Below are 22,966 nucleotides of genomic sequence, written 5' to 3' on the forward strand. Positions count from 1 at the left end.
CTGGGGCAACGTGGGGCGGGAACTGACTCAAAGATCCCACAGGAAAACCGCACGCAAGCCGACGATTTCAAGCACATCGTTGATGCTTGTTATTTGCAGATTCCGTATCGGGGAATTTGCCTACTTGCTGAAATTTACTGGGAACCTCAAATCAATTCTTGTGGCACCTCTGTGACCGCTTACAGACACAGCACAGACGTGCCCGTTCCCAGCTGAGTTTGAACAGAGGACCTGCTGCCTTCTGTGTCAGCTGTGATCTTGTAAACAAGTGTCCTTATCCTAGTCTATTCAGTGCTCCGTTTTAGCATTTCTGTGCTTTCTGTTGCTGATTTTGCTGTTTAAAACGGTCCCTGGGCACAATGCTGAAGTGGGGTCTGGTGTCCATGGGTGAAAAGGCTGTGACGTGTCTCGGGGAGAAATCACATGTCAGCTGAGCTGCATCCAGGTGTGAGTTACAGGCTGCTGACCGTGAGCTCGGTGTTAATAGTGAGTCAACTCTACGTATTAAGTAACATTCTTCACACAGAAACGCACCTACAACAAGGCTGCATACTGATCCATGGATGAAGATGCAACCAGAGGCTCGCAGGATCCTCACCTGTGTGTCACCTGTGGACGACGGCCCAGGACTCCCTGGATCAAGGAGACTTCAAAGAACATCCCGACCGCCAGTGATGAGACCAGTGGGCCGTTCACTGCGGAAGCACTGCCCCCAGGACCTCTTCCTGAAAAAACCCTGGACGGTCAACTCCATCCACTTAAGAGGTGGAATGAAATGAAGAGCTGTGACGAGAAGGCCACTGTCCACCCAGCAATGAGCAGTGAACCTGGAAGACGGCCTGAGAGATGCCGGGGCTCTGAGCGCTGCAGCAGGTTGCGTGTTACATGGGGTGGACAGTGGCCACGTGCAGAGAGCTCGACACCAACAAGAGTCGGGGGGTGGGGAGGAGAGGCCGCGTGTGTACACGTGTGTGTGCATGCGTGTGCACGTGCAAACGGCTGCCTGTTCTCCACACACTGTGACCTTTTCCTTCCCAGGTTCAGAGCTAAACTACATTCCCCACCCTCCTCTGTGGTCAGGTGCTTGGGGTCAGGTGCAGCCTGCGGAGGACGTGAGGGAAGGTGGGAGGAGAGACGTGGTCCATGGGTTATCTCTTTTCCCTGCCTCATCCTCTGAGCAGATACAGGAGACCCGGGGGAGGACTCCAGAGGCCAGGCCATGTCCCCACTACCCGGCTGGAGGAGCCTGAGTCCCTGAATGGCTGCATGGATCAGAACTGCTACCGCCACCTCTTCATTCCTGCCCATCCCCAGTGGACCGGGAAATAAAGCATCTATGGGTCAAGTGCCTGAGATCTGGAGGTCTGTTTATCACAGCTATCAGCTTAATCCACCCCAAACAATACAAGGAGAGAACACTAAGTTCCTTACAGCAATAAAAAAGGAGGCAACAAGCTGTAATCAAAAATGACAACAAATAAAGATTTCAGCCTTCCAGTGTTTTGTAATTGTTTCTTTTAAGTTTATAGATTCATTTGGAAACAGTCTCCCTTATGGCAAAAGAAATAAAATAAAATAACTAAAGTTCATCATTTCCTTCACTGACTTTTTCTCCTTTTAGAGTCAAATGAAATCATCATAATGGTGTTGACTTATTAACGGCGTGTGTACTTTGAGCCTTACCCACGTATTTCCATCCATACACGGCCACCTGTTACCTGTAACCCTTTGGAGAGACACGTCTGAAATGTTCATTAAATGTTACTGACAACAACTTCTGGCACCGGCATCTGTGCTTTTCCATATGATGACGTTTTTCTAATAATCTTGTTAACTTTTATAAGAGGTGTTAAATGACATGGAAGAGAGAAGAGCTGGGACTTCCCTGGCGGTCCCAGTGGTTGGGACCTTCCAGTGCAGGGGGATGTGGGTTCGATCCCTGGTCAGGGAGCTAGGATCCCACATGCCTCTGGGCCAAAAAACCGAAACATAGAACACAAGCAATATTGTAACAAATTCAAGGAAGACTTTTAAAAAAAAAAAAAGGAAGAGCTGAATGCCGGGACAGCCACATTGCTGGCTTCATTCTGGGGTTCAGGTCGCCCTGAGCTCTCCCTAGAAGGTAGGGCCGTCTGGCCTCGCTCTTAGATGACCAGTGTCAGGAGCACAGCACCCTCAGCCCATGTAGGGCCCCTCCCCAGAGAGCAGGGCTGGGGGAGACCACGAGCAGAGGTCTCCTGGGAGAGCAGAGACCCCAACCCCGAGGCACCAAACCTATTCATTAGACCCCCGGACACCAGGAGATGAGGTCCCGGGTCAGAGACCACGTGATGTACCTGCACCAAATGGCCAGGTGGTGGTGCAGTGAGCCTTTCCCCCCACCCCCCGCGGCCAAGTCCCTCTGATCCCAAGCGCGGCCCCTTCCCCATCAGGGCCTTCAAGTACAAAGGCTGGACGTGGTACACCCGACTCCCCTTCCAGAGCGCCCCAGAGGCCGTCTACATCCGAGAGACAAGAATTCCCAGCCAGAGGTGCCCACTCAGCCTGACTGTGGGTCTGCCATCTGCCGGCCTCCAGAAAGCCCCTCCTGGGTTCCTCGACCCATCTCAGCCTCCCCATTGGCCCAGACGCCGTACCCAGTAGCCAGACCCTGGACAGTGTCCTCGGGGGGTTCAAGTCCAGCCCAGCCCAGCCCAATGGGTCCCTCGCCACACTGTACCCCACTGCCAGGTGCCCCCCCCCCAGGCTTCCCGCGTGCGTCCCTGTCACCTGCCATGCCCTCGCCCGAGGGAAACCCTCCTCCACCTTCCGAGGCCCCGCTGAAATGGAACCACGGCTGGGAAGACCCCTCTTCTGCACCCCCAGGTACCTCACGCACGTCCACCCCAGAACGACAGTCTTCCTCGCGGGCGATGCTACAAACAGCATTGGGCCTGGGCCTCCAGGGACAGCTAGGACGTGGCCAACAGGCAGCGCGGGGAAGGGCACACCGGACACAGCTTGCACACCCCAGGAAGTGGGGGGCACAGAGCGGCAGGGGAAGAGGCAGGGCCCTCCTGCGTGCTGGCAGCCCGCCTGCCAAGGCGCCCACTGTGCGCGTTGCCGCTGCAAGGCTGGTCTCTGTGCCCCCGACGCTTGGCCTCCGTCCCTGCAGGCAGCAGGTGCTGCTGGCAGTGCATGAAGAGGACGGAGGGGGAGGTGGTCGGGACCACCAGGAGGGGGCAGGCGGGGCGGGGGGCTCGGCGGGGAGGGGGCAGGGGCCCAACGCGTGGGCCACAGGGACCGGCCGGGCAGAGGGGCCCAGGGGCATCTGGAGTTCAGGTCACGCCTGGCGCTGACCCGGGCGCAGGCTCACCGTCTGCTGCAGGTCCTCGATGATGATTCGCAGCACCAGGGTGTTGCCCTGGCTCTCCTCCGCCCTGGCGCCGCCCGGCTTCTCCGCTGTGGCCCGGATGGTGTCGTAGATGGTCTCTTCCTTGGAGCTGTCCGAGTCTGATTCCTCCGAAGACTCGGAAAAGCTCTGGGCCATCTCGTCCTCGCTGGACGTCGGGCTGCGCGGCATGGCTGTTTGTGTCTACACGGAGGGGGAGAAGGAAAATAAACTTTGGGGGAAATTGAAGAAAGAACCCGGGGGCGTCTGAGTGAGGCAGGCTCCCACGTTTGTGGACGTGATCACAGGCAGAGTGACCCGTTGTCCGGCGCTCGAGCCAGGAGGCCGCCAGGACCCAGTGGGGACCCCGTGAGCCCTGTCTGTCCCGGTGCTTGGAAACCCAGCATTTAAAAGGAGCCCTAACTCTCTGTGGCCATGACCACAGCTTACGGGGATTAACCAAAGGGGCAGTGGGGCACTTTGAAACGTTCCGAGGTAAGAGAAAAGGCTCCCTTTGTTTTTCTTGGAGGACAGAGCAGCAGGAAGGGAAGAGATGCAGGCTTCAGGTCAGAAGGGTGCTGAGCTCCCGCTATAATAACCCCCTCTGCTTCAAACACAGCAATGATAGGTATTGTGTAAAAACAGACCCGGCGCGCAGGGCCAGGCTCAGAAGTGAGATAATCTCCAGGCCCAGGAGAGCAGCAGAACCCAAAGTCGTGGGCAGGCTGACGGGGGAGGCTCGGGGGTCCCCAAGAGCCCGTGGAGGCTGGGAGGGCAGCTTCCTTACCATCAAGCGCAATGAAAGTTCAAAGTTCCCCATGAAGGACCCAGGTCAGGAGGCCAACTGCCACCTTGGACCACGGCTGTTAGCAGGACAGAACTGGGGAGCAGGCAGCCCACTGGCACACCCCCAGCTCTATGGGCAGGGGTCCAGAAAGGTTCGGATAAAAGCCAGTGCGCCCCGGGGGTGCTGGTGGGGAACGAACGTGCCAAACCAGCAGGTGCACTTCTGCGTGACTCTGTAAAGGAGGTCAAAGGCCAAGGTCACGTGCACAGGAAAGATGTCCAAGACTGTTGCCTGCAAAACCAGGGTGTCCTGGGCGACCCGGCTCACAGGCTCTCTTCTTCCCACGGACTGCACAGCTGTGATCAGGCTTGAACCCCAGCTACACACACAGGACCCCAAATGTAATCCTGAGAAAGGAAATCGGTCTGTAGGACCATTCAGACATGGTGTCCTTGTTCACAAAGGTTGGAAAGATGCAGACTTGTCTACTGACTGTGAGTGTGATGTGACGGGGCAGAGGCACCGATGGGAAACACAAAGTCCTAAAGTCGGGAGGGGCAGAAAGGGGTTCACAGGGCCTGTGACGCCACTTGTAACGTTCGGTTCCAGCCAACAGGACAGAATGCCAAACTTCGACAAACCTGGGGACACAGATGTTTGCTACATTATTCTCTGTGCTTTCCTTTCACTGTGTTGGAAATATTTCACAGCAGAAGGAGGGGATGGGGGAGGGAGGAAGGAGGGAGACAAGCAGGAGGGAGGGGGGAGGGGGGGAGGGAGGAACACGGTCACCTGCCCGTCTGCCTCAGGTGCTGGGGTGCATGGCCCCTGCACTGTTTCATTTTGCGGGGAGCCTCAGAAAAGTCCCAGGTAGGACAAAGCTCGGCCACTGCCAACTCGGTGTCCAGTCTGGGAAGGCTGATGCCCACCGTCTATTTCCAGAGTTCATTGAAGGACAGTAAACACCCCGGGAAGTGTTTCTCTGCTTGTCCACCAGGTCCCTGGACATTTGCAGCAACTGACCAAACACACAAAGCCCGGCAAAGTGCGGGAGCCACTTTAGAAACGCACCCTCAAAAGGCAAGACCGTGACTAGGTCAGGGGCTCCCTTCCAGCCACGAGGATCTGGACCATCCTTGGGCAAGGGGCTGGGATAGTGTGGCCCCCAGATGCTCTTCTGTTTGGCCTGCAGAGGGTTTAGAATGTGTCCTAACCCAGACGCTTCACATGAAAACACAGATTTCTGGCTCACTGTGACCCTCGGGAGAATCTGGCGTTGCTGGGGGTGGCCACACAGCGCTCGGGGCAGGAGCCAGCTGCGGTGACCTCCCTGGCCAGCCCGCCCTCCACCCCAGGTCCTCCCGGAACCAAGAGGCTCCATGCTGCCAGATGTCCCTCCTGCCCGGCTCTCTCCCTGGCCCACGGGCCGTGAATCTGTGCACCTGACGACCGACCCGCCCAATCCCCCAGGCTGGCCTTCTCCTCTGTCTTCTGCCTTCAAACCACCCGTGAGGGGTCCCCAGCTAAACATCTCAAACAGCAGATCATCCAAATCACCCAGGGAGATTTGACTTCTTAAATTAAAATTTCCAGAATTCACCCGTGTCGTTCTGCATTAACGTTTCAGGGCACCTGGGAATTCCTGTGTTCACTGCCAAACGACTTTGTCATTTCAGCTTCATGTTTTCCCAACCATACAAGTGCAAAATGTGGAGAGGGCGGAGAGGGCTGTGGCCAAGGGCAGGGTCTGGATACTCCCAGTTCTACCTTAGGAAGGTCCCAGACAGCCTGGCTGCAACTTCTACTAACACGTTCACTCCTGCATTCGCTCGTTCACCATTTATACAGGAAAAAAGTAAGTGCCTGGCATAATTACATGCTACATAGACACTATATAATATATAATACAGTTACAATTATAATATAGACATAATTGTATATTATTATATTACATATAATTATATGTATGTAATTATCATGATGTATTATAACGTAATATAAATGTAAATTGTGTATTATACAGTTGGGTATAATAATTATTTCCAACTAGGGTTCCAGGTTTCTATGAAGCGTATCCTCTAGAACAGGGGTTCTTCATCCTGCCTGCACAGGAAAGTTACCTGGGATCTTTAAAAACAAAAACAAGGGCTTCCCTGGTGGCGCAGTTGTTGAGAGTCTGCCTGCCGATGCAGGGGACACGGGTTCGTGCCCCGGTCCGGGAGGATCCCACATGCCGCGGCGCGGCTGGGCCCGTGAGCCATGGCCGCTGGGCCTGCGCGTCTGGAGCCTGTGCTCCGCAGCGGGAGAGGCCACAGCAGTGAGAGGCCCGCATACCGCAAAAACAAAACAAACAAAACAAAAAACAAAAACAAAACCAGTGGTGCCAGAAGGTCTGATTCAATTGGTCTGGGTGAGGCCCCAATATCACATTATCTTTAGACGCCCCCCAGCTGAATGCAATGAGTGAGAGCTCCGGGTCGCCTGGAGCCGAGTCCGTGCCTGTAACTGTGAATCACTAGGCATCAGCACAGAGAGACACAGAGGGATGAGCCCCGCCTCCTCCTGGGGGGTGAGGGGCCATGTCAGTGGTGGATGGGACGGGCGCGGGCGTCGGGTCTGGTCTCTCCGGGCTTCGGTGGCTTCTTTCTGTCCTGATGGGTGGAAGTTAGTGCAGAGTAGCTTCTGCCCCAGTAAGAGCTGCTTCTTCCCCTCCTGACCCCGTGTCTGTGCTGCTTCAGAACCCAGCAGGGACCAGCAGAAAACAGGCAGAGGGATAATGGGACGGGACATCACATCACAGGTGGGGATCCGTACCAAATGAGGAGGGACCACGGTCAGGTCCTTGGGAGGCCAGGTACGGGCAGGGGCAGGGGCATCTGCTGGTGGGGTAGGGTTTAGTGTTGGGGTAGGGTTAGGGCTGGGGTAGGGGTTAGGGCTGGGGTAGGGTTAGGGTTGGGCTAGGGTTAGGGTTGTGGTAGGTGTTAGGGTTGGGGTAGGGGTTAGGGTTGGGGTAGGTGTTAGGGTTGGGGTAGGAGTTAGGGTTGGGGTAGGGTTAGGGTTGGGGTAGGGTTAGGGTTGGGCTAGGGTTAGGGTTGGGGTAGGTGTTAGGGTTGGGGTAGGGTTTAGGGTTGGGGTAGGGTTTAGGGTTAGGGTAGGGCTAGGGTTGGGGTAGGGGTTAGGGCTGGGGTAGGGTTTAGGGTTGGGGTAGGGGTTAGGGTTGGGGTAGGGCTAGGGTTGGGGTAGGGGTTAGGGCTGGGGTAGGGTTTAGGGTTGGGGTAGGGGTTAGGGTTGGGGTAGGGGTTAGGGTTGGGGTAGGGTTTAGGGTTGGGGTAGGATTAGGGTTGTAGCTGGGGTTAGGGTGAGGGTCTCTGGGGCAGCGTTCCCATGCAGGATGAGCTGGGACCCCAGAAAGCTCATCGGCTTCCGGCAGTGTGGGCCTCAGTGCCAGCTTTCGAGAATCGGGCGCATGGAGAGCCAGGTCAGAGCAGACACAGCCCCCACCCATGCCTGCCAGGCCCTGGTGTGCCTCCCTCAAGTGCATTCCAGGTCCGGCTTCCAGAAACAGCTACCATGGCTTGAAATTTTTAAAATATAATTGTGCCCCAATCATTCACTTCCACCATGTCCATTTTCTCTAAAGCCCTCGGACGTGCTTCCCGTCTCGCCCTCTTGCTAATGCAGCATTTCCATCCATCCTCACTGTCCCTCCACCATCTGGAGCACAGGGGACACTCGCTGAACCCTGGGCAGGAGTCGGGGGCAGCAGGCCTCGGGGAGGTGCCACGTTCTGGCGGAAGCTCAGAGCTCAGCCCCATGCTGGGTCTGCAGGCGTCAGCCGCCTTTAAACTCCAGCCACTGCTGCTGGGCAGGACTGTGAACAGCCCACATTTCCAGATCCGCAGGTGGTTTTGAGACAGGTCAGATGAGAGGCAAAAGCTTGGAATGTACAAATGTTGGAAATTCGTTGTTTTTCCAGGGTGACGTTGCAGCTGCAGACCCCATGCTGGTGACCCATCGTGGACACGCAGGCCTAAAGAGTAAAGTGTGCCTGACCCCAGGGTCTTCTTTCCAGAAAAGCGAAAGCGGTGATGGTGGTGGTTTGAGGATGTTTGTGCCAGGCTACAATCAAATCGACTCTGGGAACAGAACTGACAACACCAAGGGGAAGGGGTCCTGCGTCCCCAGCTTCCCCACCGGCCACAGACATCATTTGGCCACGAGGGCCCCACCGTGGCCCTCACATCGGCTTAGGGGTGATTGTCACACAGGGACGTGTCTGCCACCAACACCCACTGGACGGGTCTGAAAGGGAAAAGGCAGCACCGGTACCTGCTTCCTTCCGGGATGTCCTAGGAGTTCAGGCCAAAAGCCCCAGCAAGAAGGTCTTGACCTTAATAACGGGCTTGGGTAATGGGATCACCTGATCCATGGGAAAAGCAAACACCTGGGAAAACACTTAATTATTAACTGTGGGTGGGATCGCAGGTGACACAGAGGGCACCGGGGGCCATTTACATTTTGGATAAACAATGGATATGCTTTATCCTAAGTACTCCCTAAATAGCGCATGGGGCCCACGCATGCTAAAACATCATCCATCTGAAATTCACACAGGCTTCTCTAACCCTATCATCATGAGGGAGCGGGGGAGGTTCCGAGGAGAGGCACCGAAAGACCAAAACTCAGTCTGGATACCACCCGCCCCAGGAAAAGTCAGCGCCAGGACACGGGAGGGAAGGTTACTCACCACCCACGGGCAGACGTTTCTAGTATAACTAACCTCTTGGGGAAAATACCAAACTCTACAAACTCAAGTCGATAAAGTTCAATGTCTCTTAGAACGTGTTTGTTTCATTGGCCCCGCTGGGTACCTATTAATAAGGGAAAAAGAAAATAACGGTGGTAAAAGCAATTTTAACAAAGACTCCATATCCTGATGCCGAAGTGTTCCAGGGAAGCACGCAATCGTTCCAAGAAAACATAAAATCTTAAACTGTCTCATGAGTCCCCTAACACCTGTGAGGAACAGGCAGCTAGGTTTTCCTCTTGGTTCCTTCCAGACACAGAGAAAATATGAAACCTGACCTGGGACAGAAGTCAGTTTGTTTTTGGTAGTAAAAACAAACCAAAAAACCCATGGCCGAGGCTGACTTTATCAAGGTCAAAGTTGCAAGAATCATCTATATGAAGATCACCTTAAAAATGGAGAGAGTCCACAGCTCTGGTTTATTTCGTGTGTGTGTGTGTGTGTGTGTGTGTGTGTGTGTGTGTATGATTTTCTTGCAAAAAAGAGGTTTTTATTCAACTGGAATCTCAAAGACACCCGACACATTTAACACACTGGAAGCAAGATTTTGTGACTATTCATTTATTTTGCACGTTCGAATGTATATAACTATCTTATCATCAAAGCAGTGAGACCACCCCTTCCCTGAGGAGCTGCACTGACACTCTGTACAGACACGGGAACTCGGGTCAAGGTCACAGCCAAAGGTTGGCAGCAGCCTCCAGCAGAACTGGCAGGTCTGGAACCGGATTCGGGAGAAGCCCGGGTTCTATCGCACTGTTTGAAAGTTGCTAACAGATGATGGTCAATGCAGGCTGAGAGCGAGTGAGGGTGGTGGAAGCAGGTGGGTTTCGGGGAGGAGTGGGCCAGGTGGAGCATGAGAGCAGCCTGGGAAGGTGAGGAAAAAGCATGCCCTGTGTCTCTGTGTTCATTTAATCCGTGTTACTTTTCCCCGCACCCATACAACACATCCACTGAGAAGGGGCCGGGAGGCCCTGGGGCACTGGGCAGGGGCATGGGCTGCCCTGGAAGTTGCTGCAACACCAGCCCCCCAGTAACTGAATCAGAACCTGGTAGGGGTGGTCTAGGGTTCAGACCACACCTCAGAGTACGGGGAGACACCAGGATTCAGGTCAAGCACCACCTCCCTCTTCCAAGAACCCCTGCCTGGAAGCCGCCCCCCTCAACTACCCCCAGCAGAGTGACCGCAGCTGCAGCCCACCTGGCGCCACATGGCAGCCACCCCATCTGTTAGGGCCACATCCTCTACCACGCCGCAGGGCCGGTGGGTGGTGTAAATGCAGACCCCGGCCACCAGCGTGGCGTTAGCCCCCGTGTCTCCCCATCAAATTCACATGTTGGAGTCCTGACCCCCAGCACCCCAGAATGTGGCTGTATTTGGAGTTGGGGTCTTTCAGGAGGTGATTATGGTGAAATGAGGTCACTAGGGTGGGGCCCTAATCCCACAGGACTGGTGTCCTTATAAGAAGAGGAGGTCAGGACACAGACACACACAGAGAGACAATCTACATGCGGAGGAGAGGGGCCTCAAGAGGACCCAGCCCTGTGCACACCTGGATCTTGGATTCCAGCCTCCAGGACTGGGGACAGTGAATGTCTGTGTGTGAGCCCCCCAGGCTGTGGGACTTGGCCATGGCGGCCCCAGGAAACTCACACAGGGGTGAGACCCTCCTGACCTTCTCCGTAAATGGGTGCATGAACCACATTGATGACCAGAACACGCCATTTAGCCAGGTTTTCTTGGCATCTCCACAGCCCCTGTCTAAAATAAACTCTCCATTTCCATCCCATCTTGCACCTTCAGAGGAACTCAGAGGACGAGGTCTGTCCTCTCTTCCCATGGCTTGTCGGTACCATCATTTCCCCCTGGGACCCTCTCCCGAGCTCCCCGAGTCTTTCCTTCAAGCCTGGCTCACCCCAGCCCAGGTCAGACCCGACTCCCAAAACTATACAGACTCTCCTCCCCTCTCCTCGCTCTCTCCCGGGAATACCCGTTGTCCATACCGCCCTGTTAACCTCCAATGATTCCCAGCTAGTGTTCTGAGAACCATTCCATCACATACGCTCCAATCCACCCCTGGTCAAAGAAGTTTGGGAAACATAACTAGATTAAACAAAAGTGCACCAATAGCTTTACCGCAGAATTGATCAGAGCGGTCGTCTCAGAGAGTGGCAGATGCTGCATTTCCCAAAAGCACCTGCCCCCGAAACGCTTTCCCCTGGAGAGGACAAATGTCATCTCCCGCAGCAGCCGTGTCACGCGCCTCCAGTGCACGTCCCCCACAGGCCAGCTCCCTGCCAAGCACAGCCGCCCTAGGTCCTTACTGCGTAAAGACACGCACGGCAGGAAATCTGAAATATTTCTCTACTCAGAAGAAAAGGGCTCCAGGCTTACAGCTACTCAATACCTTCTCCTTCAGCCAAAATCATTTTCCCCGAATCAGAAAAGGAGCTGCCTGAAATAAAATGATGTCTCCATCGAAGATCGCTGACTATGAGAGGAAGGGTCACACGCCTTCGTGGTGTGTTCTACGTGGACACGGGAGTATTGAGAAGGGGTCTGGGTAGATTAACAGAAATGCTGGGATTTGGAGCATTCACGAGCTGAACCCAGTTCCCTTCCGTGCTGCCCAGTTCCCTCGGGACTGTGTGCTCTCCAGGCAACAGGTGTGTGGTCCCCACCGCTTCCTTGTCCGGACTCAAGACGGCCTTGGTCTCTGCCTCCCCCGGTCCTGGAGAGAGCCAGGCTGGGTTTCCCATAGGGTCACAGGGGGCTCCCGTCTGAGCCTCTAAGGTAAACGGGGCCACACAATTCTAAAGAAGTCCTGCTTTTATCACAGGCCCACATTTCCGTTTTCTTCCAGCACAAATTAAGAGATTCTGCCCAACCAGTGCGCACCCAGCTCCTAACCTCTTCACAACACGAGTGGCTCACTTGTCTAACATTGTTGCAGAAACCAAGAATCAACTCACCCAAAGAAAAATGAGAGCCAAGAAGTCCCTCCCTCTCCTGGGAGGCGGTCTCTCCCGGCGCCTCTCAAACCCAAGCTGTGTTCAACAGTCCTCGTGTCCGAAGGGATCAGAGGCCCAGACCCTGACAGCCCCAAGGTGGATGTCGGGGGACTAGGAAATGAAACACCCTCAGTCAGGACCCAAACTCTTAGAACACGAAAACGAAAAGAGCATTTCCTTAACTGGAACAGTGCATCTCCCCCAGTCCTGTAGCAAACATCAGTATAATCGATAAACAAGCCAACAGATAAGTGAATACATTGTTTCAGGATTAAAAGGATGGGGGAAAATAATTACTTTTCAGATATAATGCTTCTCTGTGTGGAAAAGCCAAGAGGATCTAGCAATAAATTATTTAAACCAGTGAAAAAGTGCAGCAAATATCAGATAAGAAATTAATACACAAAAGTTAACTGAATTCTGTTACATTTGCAATAGACAATTAAAAAACATTAAAAAAAAATACTATGGGGGCTTTCCTGGTGGCGCAGTGGTTGGGAATCCACCTGCTAAGGCCGGGGACACAGGTTCAAGCTCTGGTCCGGGAAGATCTCACACGCCATGGAGCGACTGAGCCCGTGAGCCACAACTACTGAGCCCGTGTGCCACAATTACTGAAGCCCACGTGCCTAGAGCCCATGCTCTGCAACAAGAGAAGCCACCGCAATGAAAAGCCCGCACACCACAATGGAGAGTAGCCCCCGCTCGCCGCAACTGGAGAAAGCCCACGCACGGCAACGAAGACCCAACGCAGCCAAAAATAAATTAAATTTAATTTAATTAAAAAAAATACTATCGTACTCCCAACGATAGCCAAAAATATCTAAGAAAAAATATCTAAAGCAACCTGTGCTAGACCTTTATGGAGAAAATTAGTAGGACACCATTTAGAACAAACACAGAAAGAAATGAAGGAAGACCCAGATGGATGGAGAGATCCACCATCATCACAGGGTTTCATATCTTAAAGACAAAGGTCCTCCACAGTATACAGATGTGCTGTAACTTCCAACAGAAAACCTGGTAGCACTGTTCACAGAACTCAACATTCTGATTGTAAAGTGTGTGGACAAGGGGAAAGAGCCCAAAATAACCAGGACAACTTTGGAAACCAAGAGGGGAATCACTCGATCGTTTGCCAAGGCTTCCTAAGCAGTTATAATGTGAGGTCAGGATGACCTTGCTACAAAGACAGACACGGAGATCAGTGGAAAAACAGAGAGCTCGGAACAGGCCTTGTAAATGCGGGTATCCAACGTGTGTCAGTGCGTCGGAGGGAAAAGAACCAGTACATACGTGATGCGGACATCGTGGGGTATTCACGTAGAAAGTGTAAGAAGCAGAGCCCACCCCACTCCCTACACGCAAACCAATGCCACACGCGCTCAAGACTTGACTGTGAAAAAGCAAACCTATAAACGTCTAGAAGAAAAAAATACGAAATGACACCGTAATAGAAGATCTCTTATTCAAGGAGTTTGGGATGCTCCAGAGACGCTGTTTTAGCACTGCTGTAACAGATGAGCACAGACTTACTGGGATAAAACAACAGAAAGGTATTCTTTCTCAGCTTTGGAGGCAGAAATCCTAAATGAGCCACACTGGGCTAATGCCAAGGTGTGGTCAGGGCTGATTCCTTCTAGAGATTCCAGGAAAGACTCCGTTTCCTTGCCCTCCTCAGGTTCTAGGGTGACCTCTACTCCCCCAGACAGTCAGCCCGCCTTCTCCCTCCAGTGCATCTGTGTCAGACCCCCTCTGCCTCCCTCTAATGGGGACCCCGAGATTACATTCAGGGCCACCCCAAATCGTCCAGAACAACCTCCCCATCCCAAGATCCTGACCTTTATCACATCCACAAAGCCCCCTTTGCCATATAAGGTCCCATTCGTGGAGTCCAGGGATTACAGCCTGGATATCTATGGGGGCCGTGACTCAACCTACCACAAACACGTGAAATGATTATTTGCCGAATAAATCAGAGGGGAAAAGCCTTTCTTTCAAGAATGCACCAAATACAAGGCCTAAAGGGAGAGACTGACAAACTCAGTGACGTGGAAGCTAAAACCTCCATTAGACACTGAGAACAGGCACCGGAAAGCTCTGCAACTTCGGAAGGACTCGTGTCATCCCAAAGAGCACAAAGCACGGGACTCAGATGCACGTGGGCGAGGGCGTCGGAAGGGCTGAGCGACAGAGGAAAACCACGACACGGGACGCAGCGAAGTGCAGGCCCCGTGGGGAGGGGCCCTGGGAGGCTCTGCCATCGCGCCCCGAATGCAGCCCCTAAAGCCTCACTGCTACGGACTGTAGTGTGTCCCTGAACTTCATATGCTGAAGCCCTAACCCCCAATGTTACTGTATTTGGAGAGAGGCCCGTAGGGAGGTACTTAAGGTGAAATGAGGTCATAAGGGCTGAGCCCTAATCAGATAGGGCTGGTGTCCTAAGAAGAGGAAGAGATACCTGAGTCCCCCACCCGTTGCGTGCCCCTCTCTCTCTGCCACGTGAGGCCACAAGGAGAAGGCGGCCGCCTGCAGGCAGGAAGCGAGCCCTCACCAGGAACCATATCAGCCGGCACCTTGACGCTGGGCATCCAGCCTCCAGCTCTGGGGTAAGTACAGCCCGTCGTGTAGCCCCCAGTACTTTGTGATGGTGGCCCAAGCTGAGACACTCACCTTCTTCAGAGTCAAGTGCAAAATATTACAGAGCCTACGGGCAAACAGGCTTGGGCAGCCCAGACCACTCAACCCCACAGCTTCACCCACAGGGGCCCGAGGAAGGGACCCGCCCAGCCAGGTCGGCCCCTGCACGGGTCTGAAAGGCACGGCCCACCACACACCTTCATCTCTGAGCCCCTGGGCCTCTGGCATATGTGTGTCCCCAGAATGTCTGCTTCCAGTAGAGACCAGTTTCTCCAAAATTGAAAGCGAAATCCCCAGGCAGACTTCTTCAAGGAGTTTGCTGTTTTACATGCAGGAAGCAGTGTCTTCACAGCCTCGGCACCTGCAGGGCAGCGTCCTCAACCTCACTGACACAGTGGGTGGCACTGAGGTCCCCAGACCCTGGAACGGCCACTCCTTGCAGGAAAGATGCCCCTGCTCTTTGGAGTTCGCACACTTCCAACGCTCGTTCGTGACTGTGAGAAGTCTGCCTGCGGTTGGGTCAAAACCCTAACACGCAGGTGTATGAGCCTCTCGTGCCCACTGTTAACAAATCACCACGAACTTGCGTGAACCCCTTGTTTACAGAGGCAAGGCTGTGCCCGCTTCCCCTGCACTCACCAGCCATGCCCCCGGCCCCAGCATTTATTCCCCGACACCCCTCACTTGCTCATGAATGACATACACCATCCTTCCCTTCTTTGCACACCGTGCGTGCATCCCCATTCTTGAACGGACCACACACTTCCTGAGGGTGATCTCTGCATCTGGCTGTGCGTCCCCCGGGGCCGAGAAAGGAGTGTCGCCCGCCCTCGGGGACGCTTGGTGAGTTACCAGGGAACTGATGGGCAACAGCGCCCATGCCACCAGGAAACAAAGTGAGGACGCTCTGTCCACATCAGGAGTAATCACAGAGCAGCCGGGACAAACCGATTCAGGTGACATGTATTGACACGAAACAGTGAAGGGGGAAATCAACTCATCGCAGAACAGACCCCACTGATATAAAGTTTTCATATATAAACTAATTATATAGTTGGCCATGGCCCTATCGATATATATACATATATAACCGAAAATCAAAACAGCAGTTCACACTCAGGAAAAACCCATGGGAGCCAAGTGTGAGTTATCTCAAAATTTTTCTTTAAAAAGTAAGTGAAATAAAATGGAAGAAAATATGGCACAATCTTAGAATGTTTCATTCTGATGGTGGGTATAGAATGGTTATTACGTTTTTCTACCTTTCTATGTTCATGTTTCTAATTAAAAATAAAATCTTTAAAAAATTAAAGGACTAAGACGTAGGATCTGCCTGTAATGGTCTTATCACTTCCGTCCTGGGGCACCAAGCACACCCTTCTTCAGCAGGAAAGCTGAAGGACAGAGGGCAGGATGCTAAACCTATATAATGTACACTCTTAAAGTGTACAAAACGCACTAAATATAATCTACATAAAGGTATGTTATATAAGTATGTTATTTATAAATAGCATTATTAAATATTAAAAGAAATATATATTTAAAATATATTAAATATATTATGAAAATATTATTGACCTACATAAACATATAAAATATATATAATCGATATTTATTAAAACATGTATAATATTTTTAGGTGACAGATTTTCATGCTCGCAGCGCTCTTAGGTTGAGAGAAAATGGAGCTGACAGTACAGAGGGCTCCCGTGTACCGGCTCTGTCTCCCGCTCAGATAAGCAATGTACTATTTAACTCCTAGACCATTTCTGCCTCAGGCCAGCCTCCCGGACAGTTTCTCTTGGACCAGAGAGGCCTGCAAAGGACAAAGATCTCTAATCCCATCTAGTTCACCCAGTTCTGATGAACCTGTCTCAGGATCGAAAACAAAAGGTAACATCAAAATACGCCCCTGTGGCCCGGGTGGCTGCTGCTCTCCGGATACTGGGGTGCCCTGCATCCCTCAGGCTCCCGCAGTTGCTGTGGGCTCCCCTGGTGAGTCCTGGCCACCAGGCTGTGACGCGGGTGAGAGGTGAGGATGTGGGGTCCCGGCCTGGGCGCCTCCCCCTTCCCTCCTCTTGCTGGGCACCCGCGGGACCGCAGCTGCACCCTGGGGCACCCCTGGGAGGTGACACAGCCCGGAGAAAATACCCCCAAGGGCATGCGAGGTCTCAGAATCCAGGTCACGGTGGTGAGGGCGAGGGGCTTGTGCCCTTTCGATATTACCCACCCCCGCCTTTCGATGTCAGCGGTGTCTGGCTGGCTGACATGTTGGCTGACGCCCCTTCTGAACTGTGGGTTACCAGCAGCGAGGTCAAGGTCTTGAGTCTGGGAACTGGGTGCGTCAAACAAGATTACAGACTTGAGACGTCCGGCGGAGATGAAATGTCCCTGAGATCTTAAAACGGAGATGAGTCTGTTACAAAAAGGCTTTAAAGTTTTCAGATGGAGCATGGGGTCTCCCAACAGCTTTCTGTGCTGCTTCCAGGCATCAGGCACTGCCTGGGTAGGTGGGTGCTCTGTCTGGGCGCTAAGTCCCTGACCCTGCAGGAAGCTCTGTGGCCACTTGTTTGGGGACGGCCCTGGCTGCACCTTGAGTGGGGCAGCCGCTACCCTCCCTGGTCCTGCCATCACCCATAGTGACAGAGTTTAAGCTGAGGATGGGTTTTCTTTAATTCCTGTCATCCCAACGGCTGTGGGAACCTGCTCTCCTCTGCAACCATGGTTTCAACTTTCACCTCGTTTTCCCAAGAAAGGACCTTAAGGAAATACCTTTCTCCTCCGGGAGTTTAAAACCACCAAGCTACCGTCCCAGCGCGAGAAACTCTTGCAGTCTCTACGGGGGACGCACCTCAGGTCAGCACATCCGTCCAACAGCCCATGGACCTACAACGTCCCCCCGCAGGAGAATGAGGTCCAAACGCCAAGCCCAGAAGTCAGTTCTGATTCACCTGTGCGTAGCCTGGTTGAACCCCACAGTGAGATCACCCCGCCCACAGAGCTCCCTCCTCAGAACCCCTACACTCAGCATGTCCTGGGGGTTCCCAGCCCCACCTGAGATTCAGGCTGTCCTGGGATCCAGGAGTCGCTCACCTTCAGGTGCCCCCCAGGTGGTACAGATGCTCAGCCAGGGTTGAGAAACGAGAGCGCCTCTTACGCTGTCATCTAGCTTTCTCCTGGGAGCAGAGACCCCTCGTCCTTGAGCAGCCCCCCAGAATGCCTTCCACTGGCTGACCTAACAGTCCACTCTACCAGTTCTCAGGACCCAGCCCAGGCCAAGTTCACGGAGCATCTCTGTGACCCCTGGCAGGAAACCATCTCCCCTTCGCTCTCTGCTGACCTCCAATGGAGGATGACCCTTCCACACCTTCCAGCGCTGCACAGATGGACGGACTGATGGACAGGACATCTGAGCTTGCAGAGAATGTGAGCAGGGGAGGTGCTTAGGTAAGAGACTGGCCAACAAGGCACGTCTTTCCAGACAGCATGAAAGCAGCAGGTGCAGGGTGATGGAGCACCTTTAGTTCTACTAGAGGCATGTGTATCCTTACTTACTTTCCAATTCCCGTCCTAGAGGGACTCAACATTCACAATAGTGGCAGGTGGCATCTGAGGAACACTTGACAATATTAAAGAATCCATGTGACTCTGAAATGTGTATCTACATAAATCTAGACATAACATGTGGAATGAGATACAGATTCTCTGCATAGACGTCTGAGTGGCAGAACTGTGACTCACTTAATGTTCATAAAAATGTTCAATGAGATTAAATTTTCAGAAAACTGAATTTGAACGTCTTTAAATATCACGATTTGAAATTATGTGCATTTATTTTAGCATTTTGCCTTCTAATGGATAATTAGAAATATTTTTGTAGCTATTGTTTTCGAAACCTTGTGAAAAAAAGTTTAATGTTTAAATTTATTTTAGTTCACATTTTAAATAATCCACCCAGATTCTGTACACTTTGAACATATTAAATTTTTAAGTATTTAGATTATCCCTCTCAATGGAACATAAATTATGTAACAATTTATGGATTACATAAATTGGATTATAACAACATGCATAGTAATTTTGCTAAACAGGAGGCAAGACAAATACATTTTATGGAATATATAATAATTAACGAGTGAAGTTTATCTTTATTACTTATCCAAATATCACTGGGCATCAACACAGTACCCAAGTGTGCAAATAATAATTAAATCCACTCATATTGGTATATTGCCAGCTTTCAGTCATATAATACGGTAAATCCACACACTTTTAAATTTATTATGAAGGATGATCTGTGAAAGCAGAAGGAGAAAACATATTTTATCTAAGAGCTTGCTAGCTTGATTTACAATTTTTAAACTGGAAGGACGTGGCTTGTCGTGTCGGCCTCCAGGTGTATTCCTGCTCCAGCCCCCAGATAATAGGACAGGCCTGCCAGGAGGGGCGTGTGGACCGCTCCCCACAATGAGCTCTCAGCGGACCTGAGGTGTAAAAACTCGGAGACTCCCAAGAATGACAGGGGAGCAGCTGTTTCCTCTGGGACTATGGACCTTCCCTGTGCATAAAATCACAGGAGCTGCCTGAAAACAGATGCCCAGCACACACACGGGGGTTCTGCTGGAACCAGATCAAGGTGCCGGTGTGGTCACATCTGGGTGAGGACCCTCCTCTTGGCCGCAGACGATGTCTCCTCCTGTGTCCTCACCTGGAGAGGGGGAGCGCTCTGGGGTCTCTTTCTATGAGGACACTAACCTTATAGGATCAGGGCCTCACCCTTGTGACCTCATTTAACCTTAATGACGTCCGTAGAGGCCCCATCTCCAAATACGGCCACACTGCGGGTTAGGGCTTCAACAGAAGGACACAAACATTCAGTCCATACCATCCGGGAAGACCCACCTCTGCTCTCAAGCCCCCCGGCCACACTGGAGCTCTCGGCTGGAGGCGTGGTCCAGGGCTGCAGGAGTGGGTGTAAGAGGAACACCCCCACGGGTGCCCGAGGCTCCTACAAGAGACGAGCGTCACTCGCTCGGCACCACTCTGGGACGTGTTGAGCGTGTCACCAGAAGGGGCAGGTGGCCGTCAGAATTTCCAGCCCAGCGCACACACCCCGGGCACAAAGGAAACTCTCAAAATACGTTAGCAGCCGAGATCCCCACCCTCCTTGCCACCCCGCCAGCTCCCTCCCTGACCTCACACAGAGGAAGGATGCCCAAGAAAGGCTCCGACACCAAGAACACAGGCGGAGGGCCACGGGCATGGTTTCTCGTGGAACTTTATTGAAAAGAAACCGCCTTTTGAGCATCTTCTCCCATATTTCAAATGGTTCCTTCAGGAAAGGTTCTTAGAAGTGGAAGAACTGTGTTAGTAGCACGTATGCATTCCTACATGCAATCCCCCACGAGAGAACACAGCCAGGAACCTCCAAAGACAGTCATAAGGGCCGCATTTCAAAGCCCCACAGCCTCCTGGGCTGATGGGGGCTGAGAGGTGAGCATCCTGTCCTCCACCCAATGTCACACCTGTCATGTCCAAGCAGGGAGAGGTATCACAACTTGCCTGACAGTGTTTTATAAATCTGTTACATTTATTTTTCAAGCATTTGGACTTTTGTAGACTTCAACAACAATAAAAGGAAAATCGTTCTCAGCCCTCAGGGAGGATAAGATTTTAAAAGGCGAGAAATCAATTCCAGATCGGGTTCCCCTTCTTGCTGGGACCACAGGCGGGCAAGCATGCTGTGATCTGAGCTTTCTGAGTAGAGTGAAATTGAAGGCCCCAAATGCCACTGTGCAGGCTGACTGCTGTGCTGGCCTCAGTATTTGCACCACTTCGTGCAGGCTCGGAGTGAGTCCTCTTCCCAGGACGGCTCGGCTGCCAGCACAAAGAGGTACTACTGTTGAATCCTCTTCCTTGACCAGCCAGACAAACATCCCCCAGGGAAATGCTCCTTCACATCCACAAGCTAAGAGGGGGCTTTGGCTAAAACAATATTAACTTCTGCCCAAGAGTTTCCTCTTCCAGAAAAGTAAGCAACGCAAATGCTGAAGTCCCATTCATGCAACACAAACCCAAATGGACTGGGTTGAATAGAGTCCCCCCAGACTCACATCCACCCAGAACCTCAGAATGGGACCTTATTTGGAAACAAGGTCTCTGCAGATGCAATTAGCTTAGTTAAGATGAGGTCATACTGAAGCAGACTGGGTCCTAAATCCAGCGACTGATGCCCTTACAAGAAAGCCACAGAAAGATGCAGACCACGTGCAGGGAGGAGCAGGGAGACAGCCAGGTGATGATGGAGGCAGAGACTGGAGTGATGTGTCCACAGGCTAAGGTCATGTCAAGGTTGCCAGCTACCGCCAGGAGCTGAAAGAGGTGAGGAAGGATCCTCCCCTGGACCCTTCAGAGGGAGCAGGCAAGGCCTGATGAACCCATGAATTTTGAACTGTGACCTTCAGAACTGTCAGAGAATAAATTTCTGTTGCTTTAGGCCACCAGCTCGTGGCAATTTACTAAAACAGCCACAGAAAACTAATACACCAAAGATTTACACTCAAGGGAGTAGCACCATTCAAAACTCTTCTCGGGCTTCCCTCCTGGTGGGGCAGTGGTTGAGAGTCCGCCTGCCGATGCAGGGGACACGGGTTCGTGCCCTGGTCCGGGAAGATCCCACATGCCGCGGAGCGGCTGGGCCCAGTGAGCCATGGCCACTGAGCCTGCGTGTCCGGAGCCTGTGCTCCGCAACGGGAGAGGCCACAACAGTGAGAGGCCTGCGTACCTCAAAAAAAAAAAAAAGAAATACCTTCCCTGACTCCGCTCTATTAAACAGAATCCAGGCCGGATGGAGAGGTGGAGACAAGAAACACAGGGGCAGGGGAAGACACAAAAGAGAGAGAGAGAGAGAGAGAGAGAGAGAGAGAGAGAGAGAGAGAGCGAGAGACCTCCACTTCCAGGCAGATAGAGTAACAGGTGCTGGATTTAGCCTCCTGCCCGGAACCGCCAAAATCTGCTCAAAGTATATGGAACAACGGTTTTGAAACATGCACGACAGTGATGCATGAGAGCCAGGAAACAAGTGAGGTGAGCCCTGTGACTTCTCCCAGCTTCCTGCCTTCAGTGTCCAGGCCATGATCCAAGAAAGGACCAGGTGATGCTGGGCGAGTTTCCAGAGTGGAGGTGACGGGGCTGGGAACACAGGGCAGGGCCAAGGCAGTGACAGCCTGCAGGACAGAGCCCAGGGGAGGACAGGCTGGAACACAGAGGTCACTAGAGACCTGCAGAGGGTCCTTGGAGTATTCTGGAGGGTGTGATCAGCCCATGTTTGTGACTAACCTACCAGGGGAACTAGAGGTCATCACACACATCAATCACACCGGTCCAGGACCAATGCCTGCTCCCAATGGCCAAACTGGAAAGCCTCATGACTTATGGGGCACTGAACACATAGAGGGCTTTGCCCCAATAGTGGGAAATATTCAGGCCTAGACTGAATGCCGCTATGACCCCATACAGCAAATACTGGAAGTAAGACCTGAGGGATCAAACTGTCCTTAAGTAACTTAAGTGAATCCCAGAACAAAGTTCAAGAATATTTACACAAATTCAAAAATATGCAGACTCAACAAGAAAAATCCACAATTCACAATGTTTGGCAATAAAAATATTAATAAATTAATAAAACAATAAAAATGACCAGGTAGGGCTTCCCCGGTGGTGCAGTGGTTGAGAGTCCGCCTGCCGATGCAGGGGACACGGGTTCAGGCCCCGGTCTGGGAAGATCCCACATGCCGTGGAGCGGCTGGGCCCGTGAGTCATGGCCGCTGAGCCTGCGCGTCCGGAGCCTGTGCTCCGCAACGGGAGAGGCCCGTGTACCGGAAAAAAAAAAAAAAAGATAATAAGAAAAATCTTAAAAACACACAAAGGGAGAAAAAGAAATTAAAGACACGTTGCATCCAGAAGACAGACTTAAGAATTACAGCAGATTTCTGGCTGAAAACAGTGCAAGTGAGTGGACAGTGGAGCAACGTCTTTAAATTACTGATCCAAAGAAAGGCAAACGAGAATTATATAACCAGGGAAAACATCTTTCAAAAAATGAAGACTCTTCAGACATAAAAGCTGAAAGGACTCACGACCAGAAAGCCTTCCCTACAAAAGAAGTTAAAGGAGAACCTTCACAAGAAGGAAATGATACCAGGAAGAAAAAAAGAAGTTATACACAAGAGAATGGGGACAACTGTAAATGATGACACCATGGGTAAATACATGAGTTTCTCTTACGTAAATCTCTTTAAAAGACAACTTACTGTTTAAACAAGCAAACAGAGAAAGAGAGAGGAGTTTA

At 52.2% G+C, this 22,966-nt stretch overlaps 1 protein-coding gene across 1 annotated transcript in view; it reads right to left on the minus strand.

Annotated features, from left to right (window-relative positions):
- The window catches only part of SHANK2 (SH3 and multiple ankyrin repeat domains 2), a 544,666-nt gene that overhangs the window by 456,710 nt on the left and 64,990 nt on the right, over nt 1-22,966 (minus strand). The window contains 1 exon segment of the mRNA XM_032638880.1: nt 3,356-3,574. Coding sequence (XP_032494771.1) covers nt 3,356-3,562 — 207 coding nt within the window. The 5' untranslated portion in view covers nt 3,563-3,574.

The sequence above is a fragment of the Phocoena sinus genome, chromosome 8 (genome assembly GCF_008692025.1).
Source record: "Phocoena sinus isolate mPhoSin1 chromosome 8, mPhoSin1.pri, whole genome shotgun sequence".
NCBI classification, from domain to species: Eukaryota; Metazoa; Chordata; class Mammalia; order Artiodactyla; family Phocoenidae; genus Phocoena; species Phocoena sinus.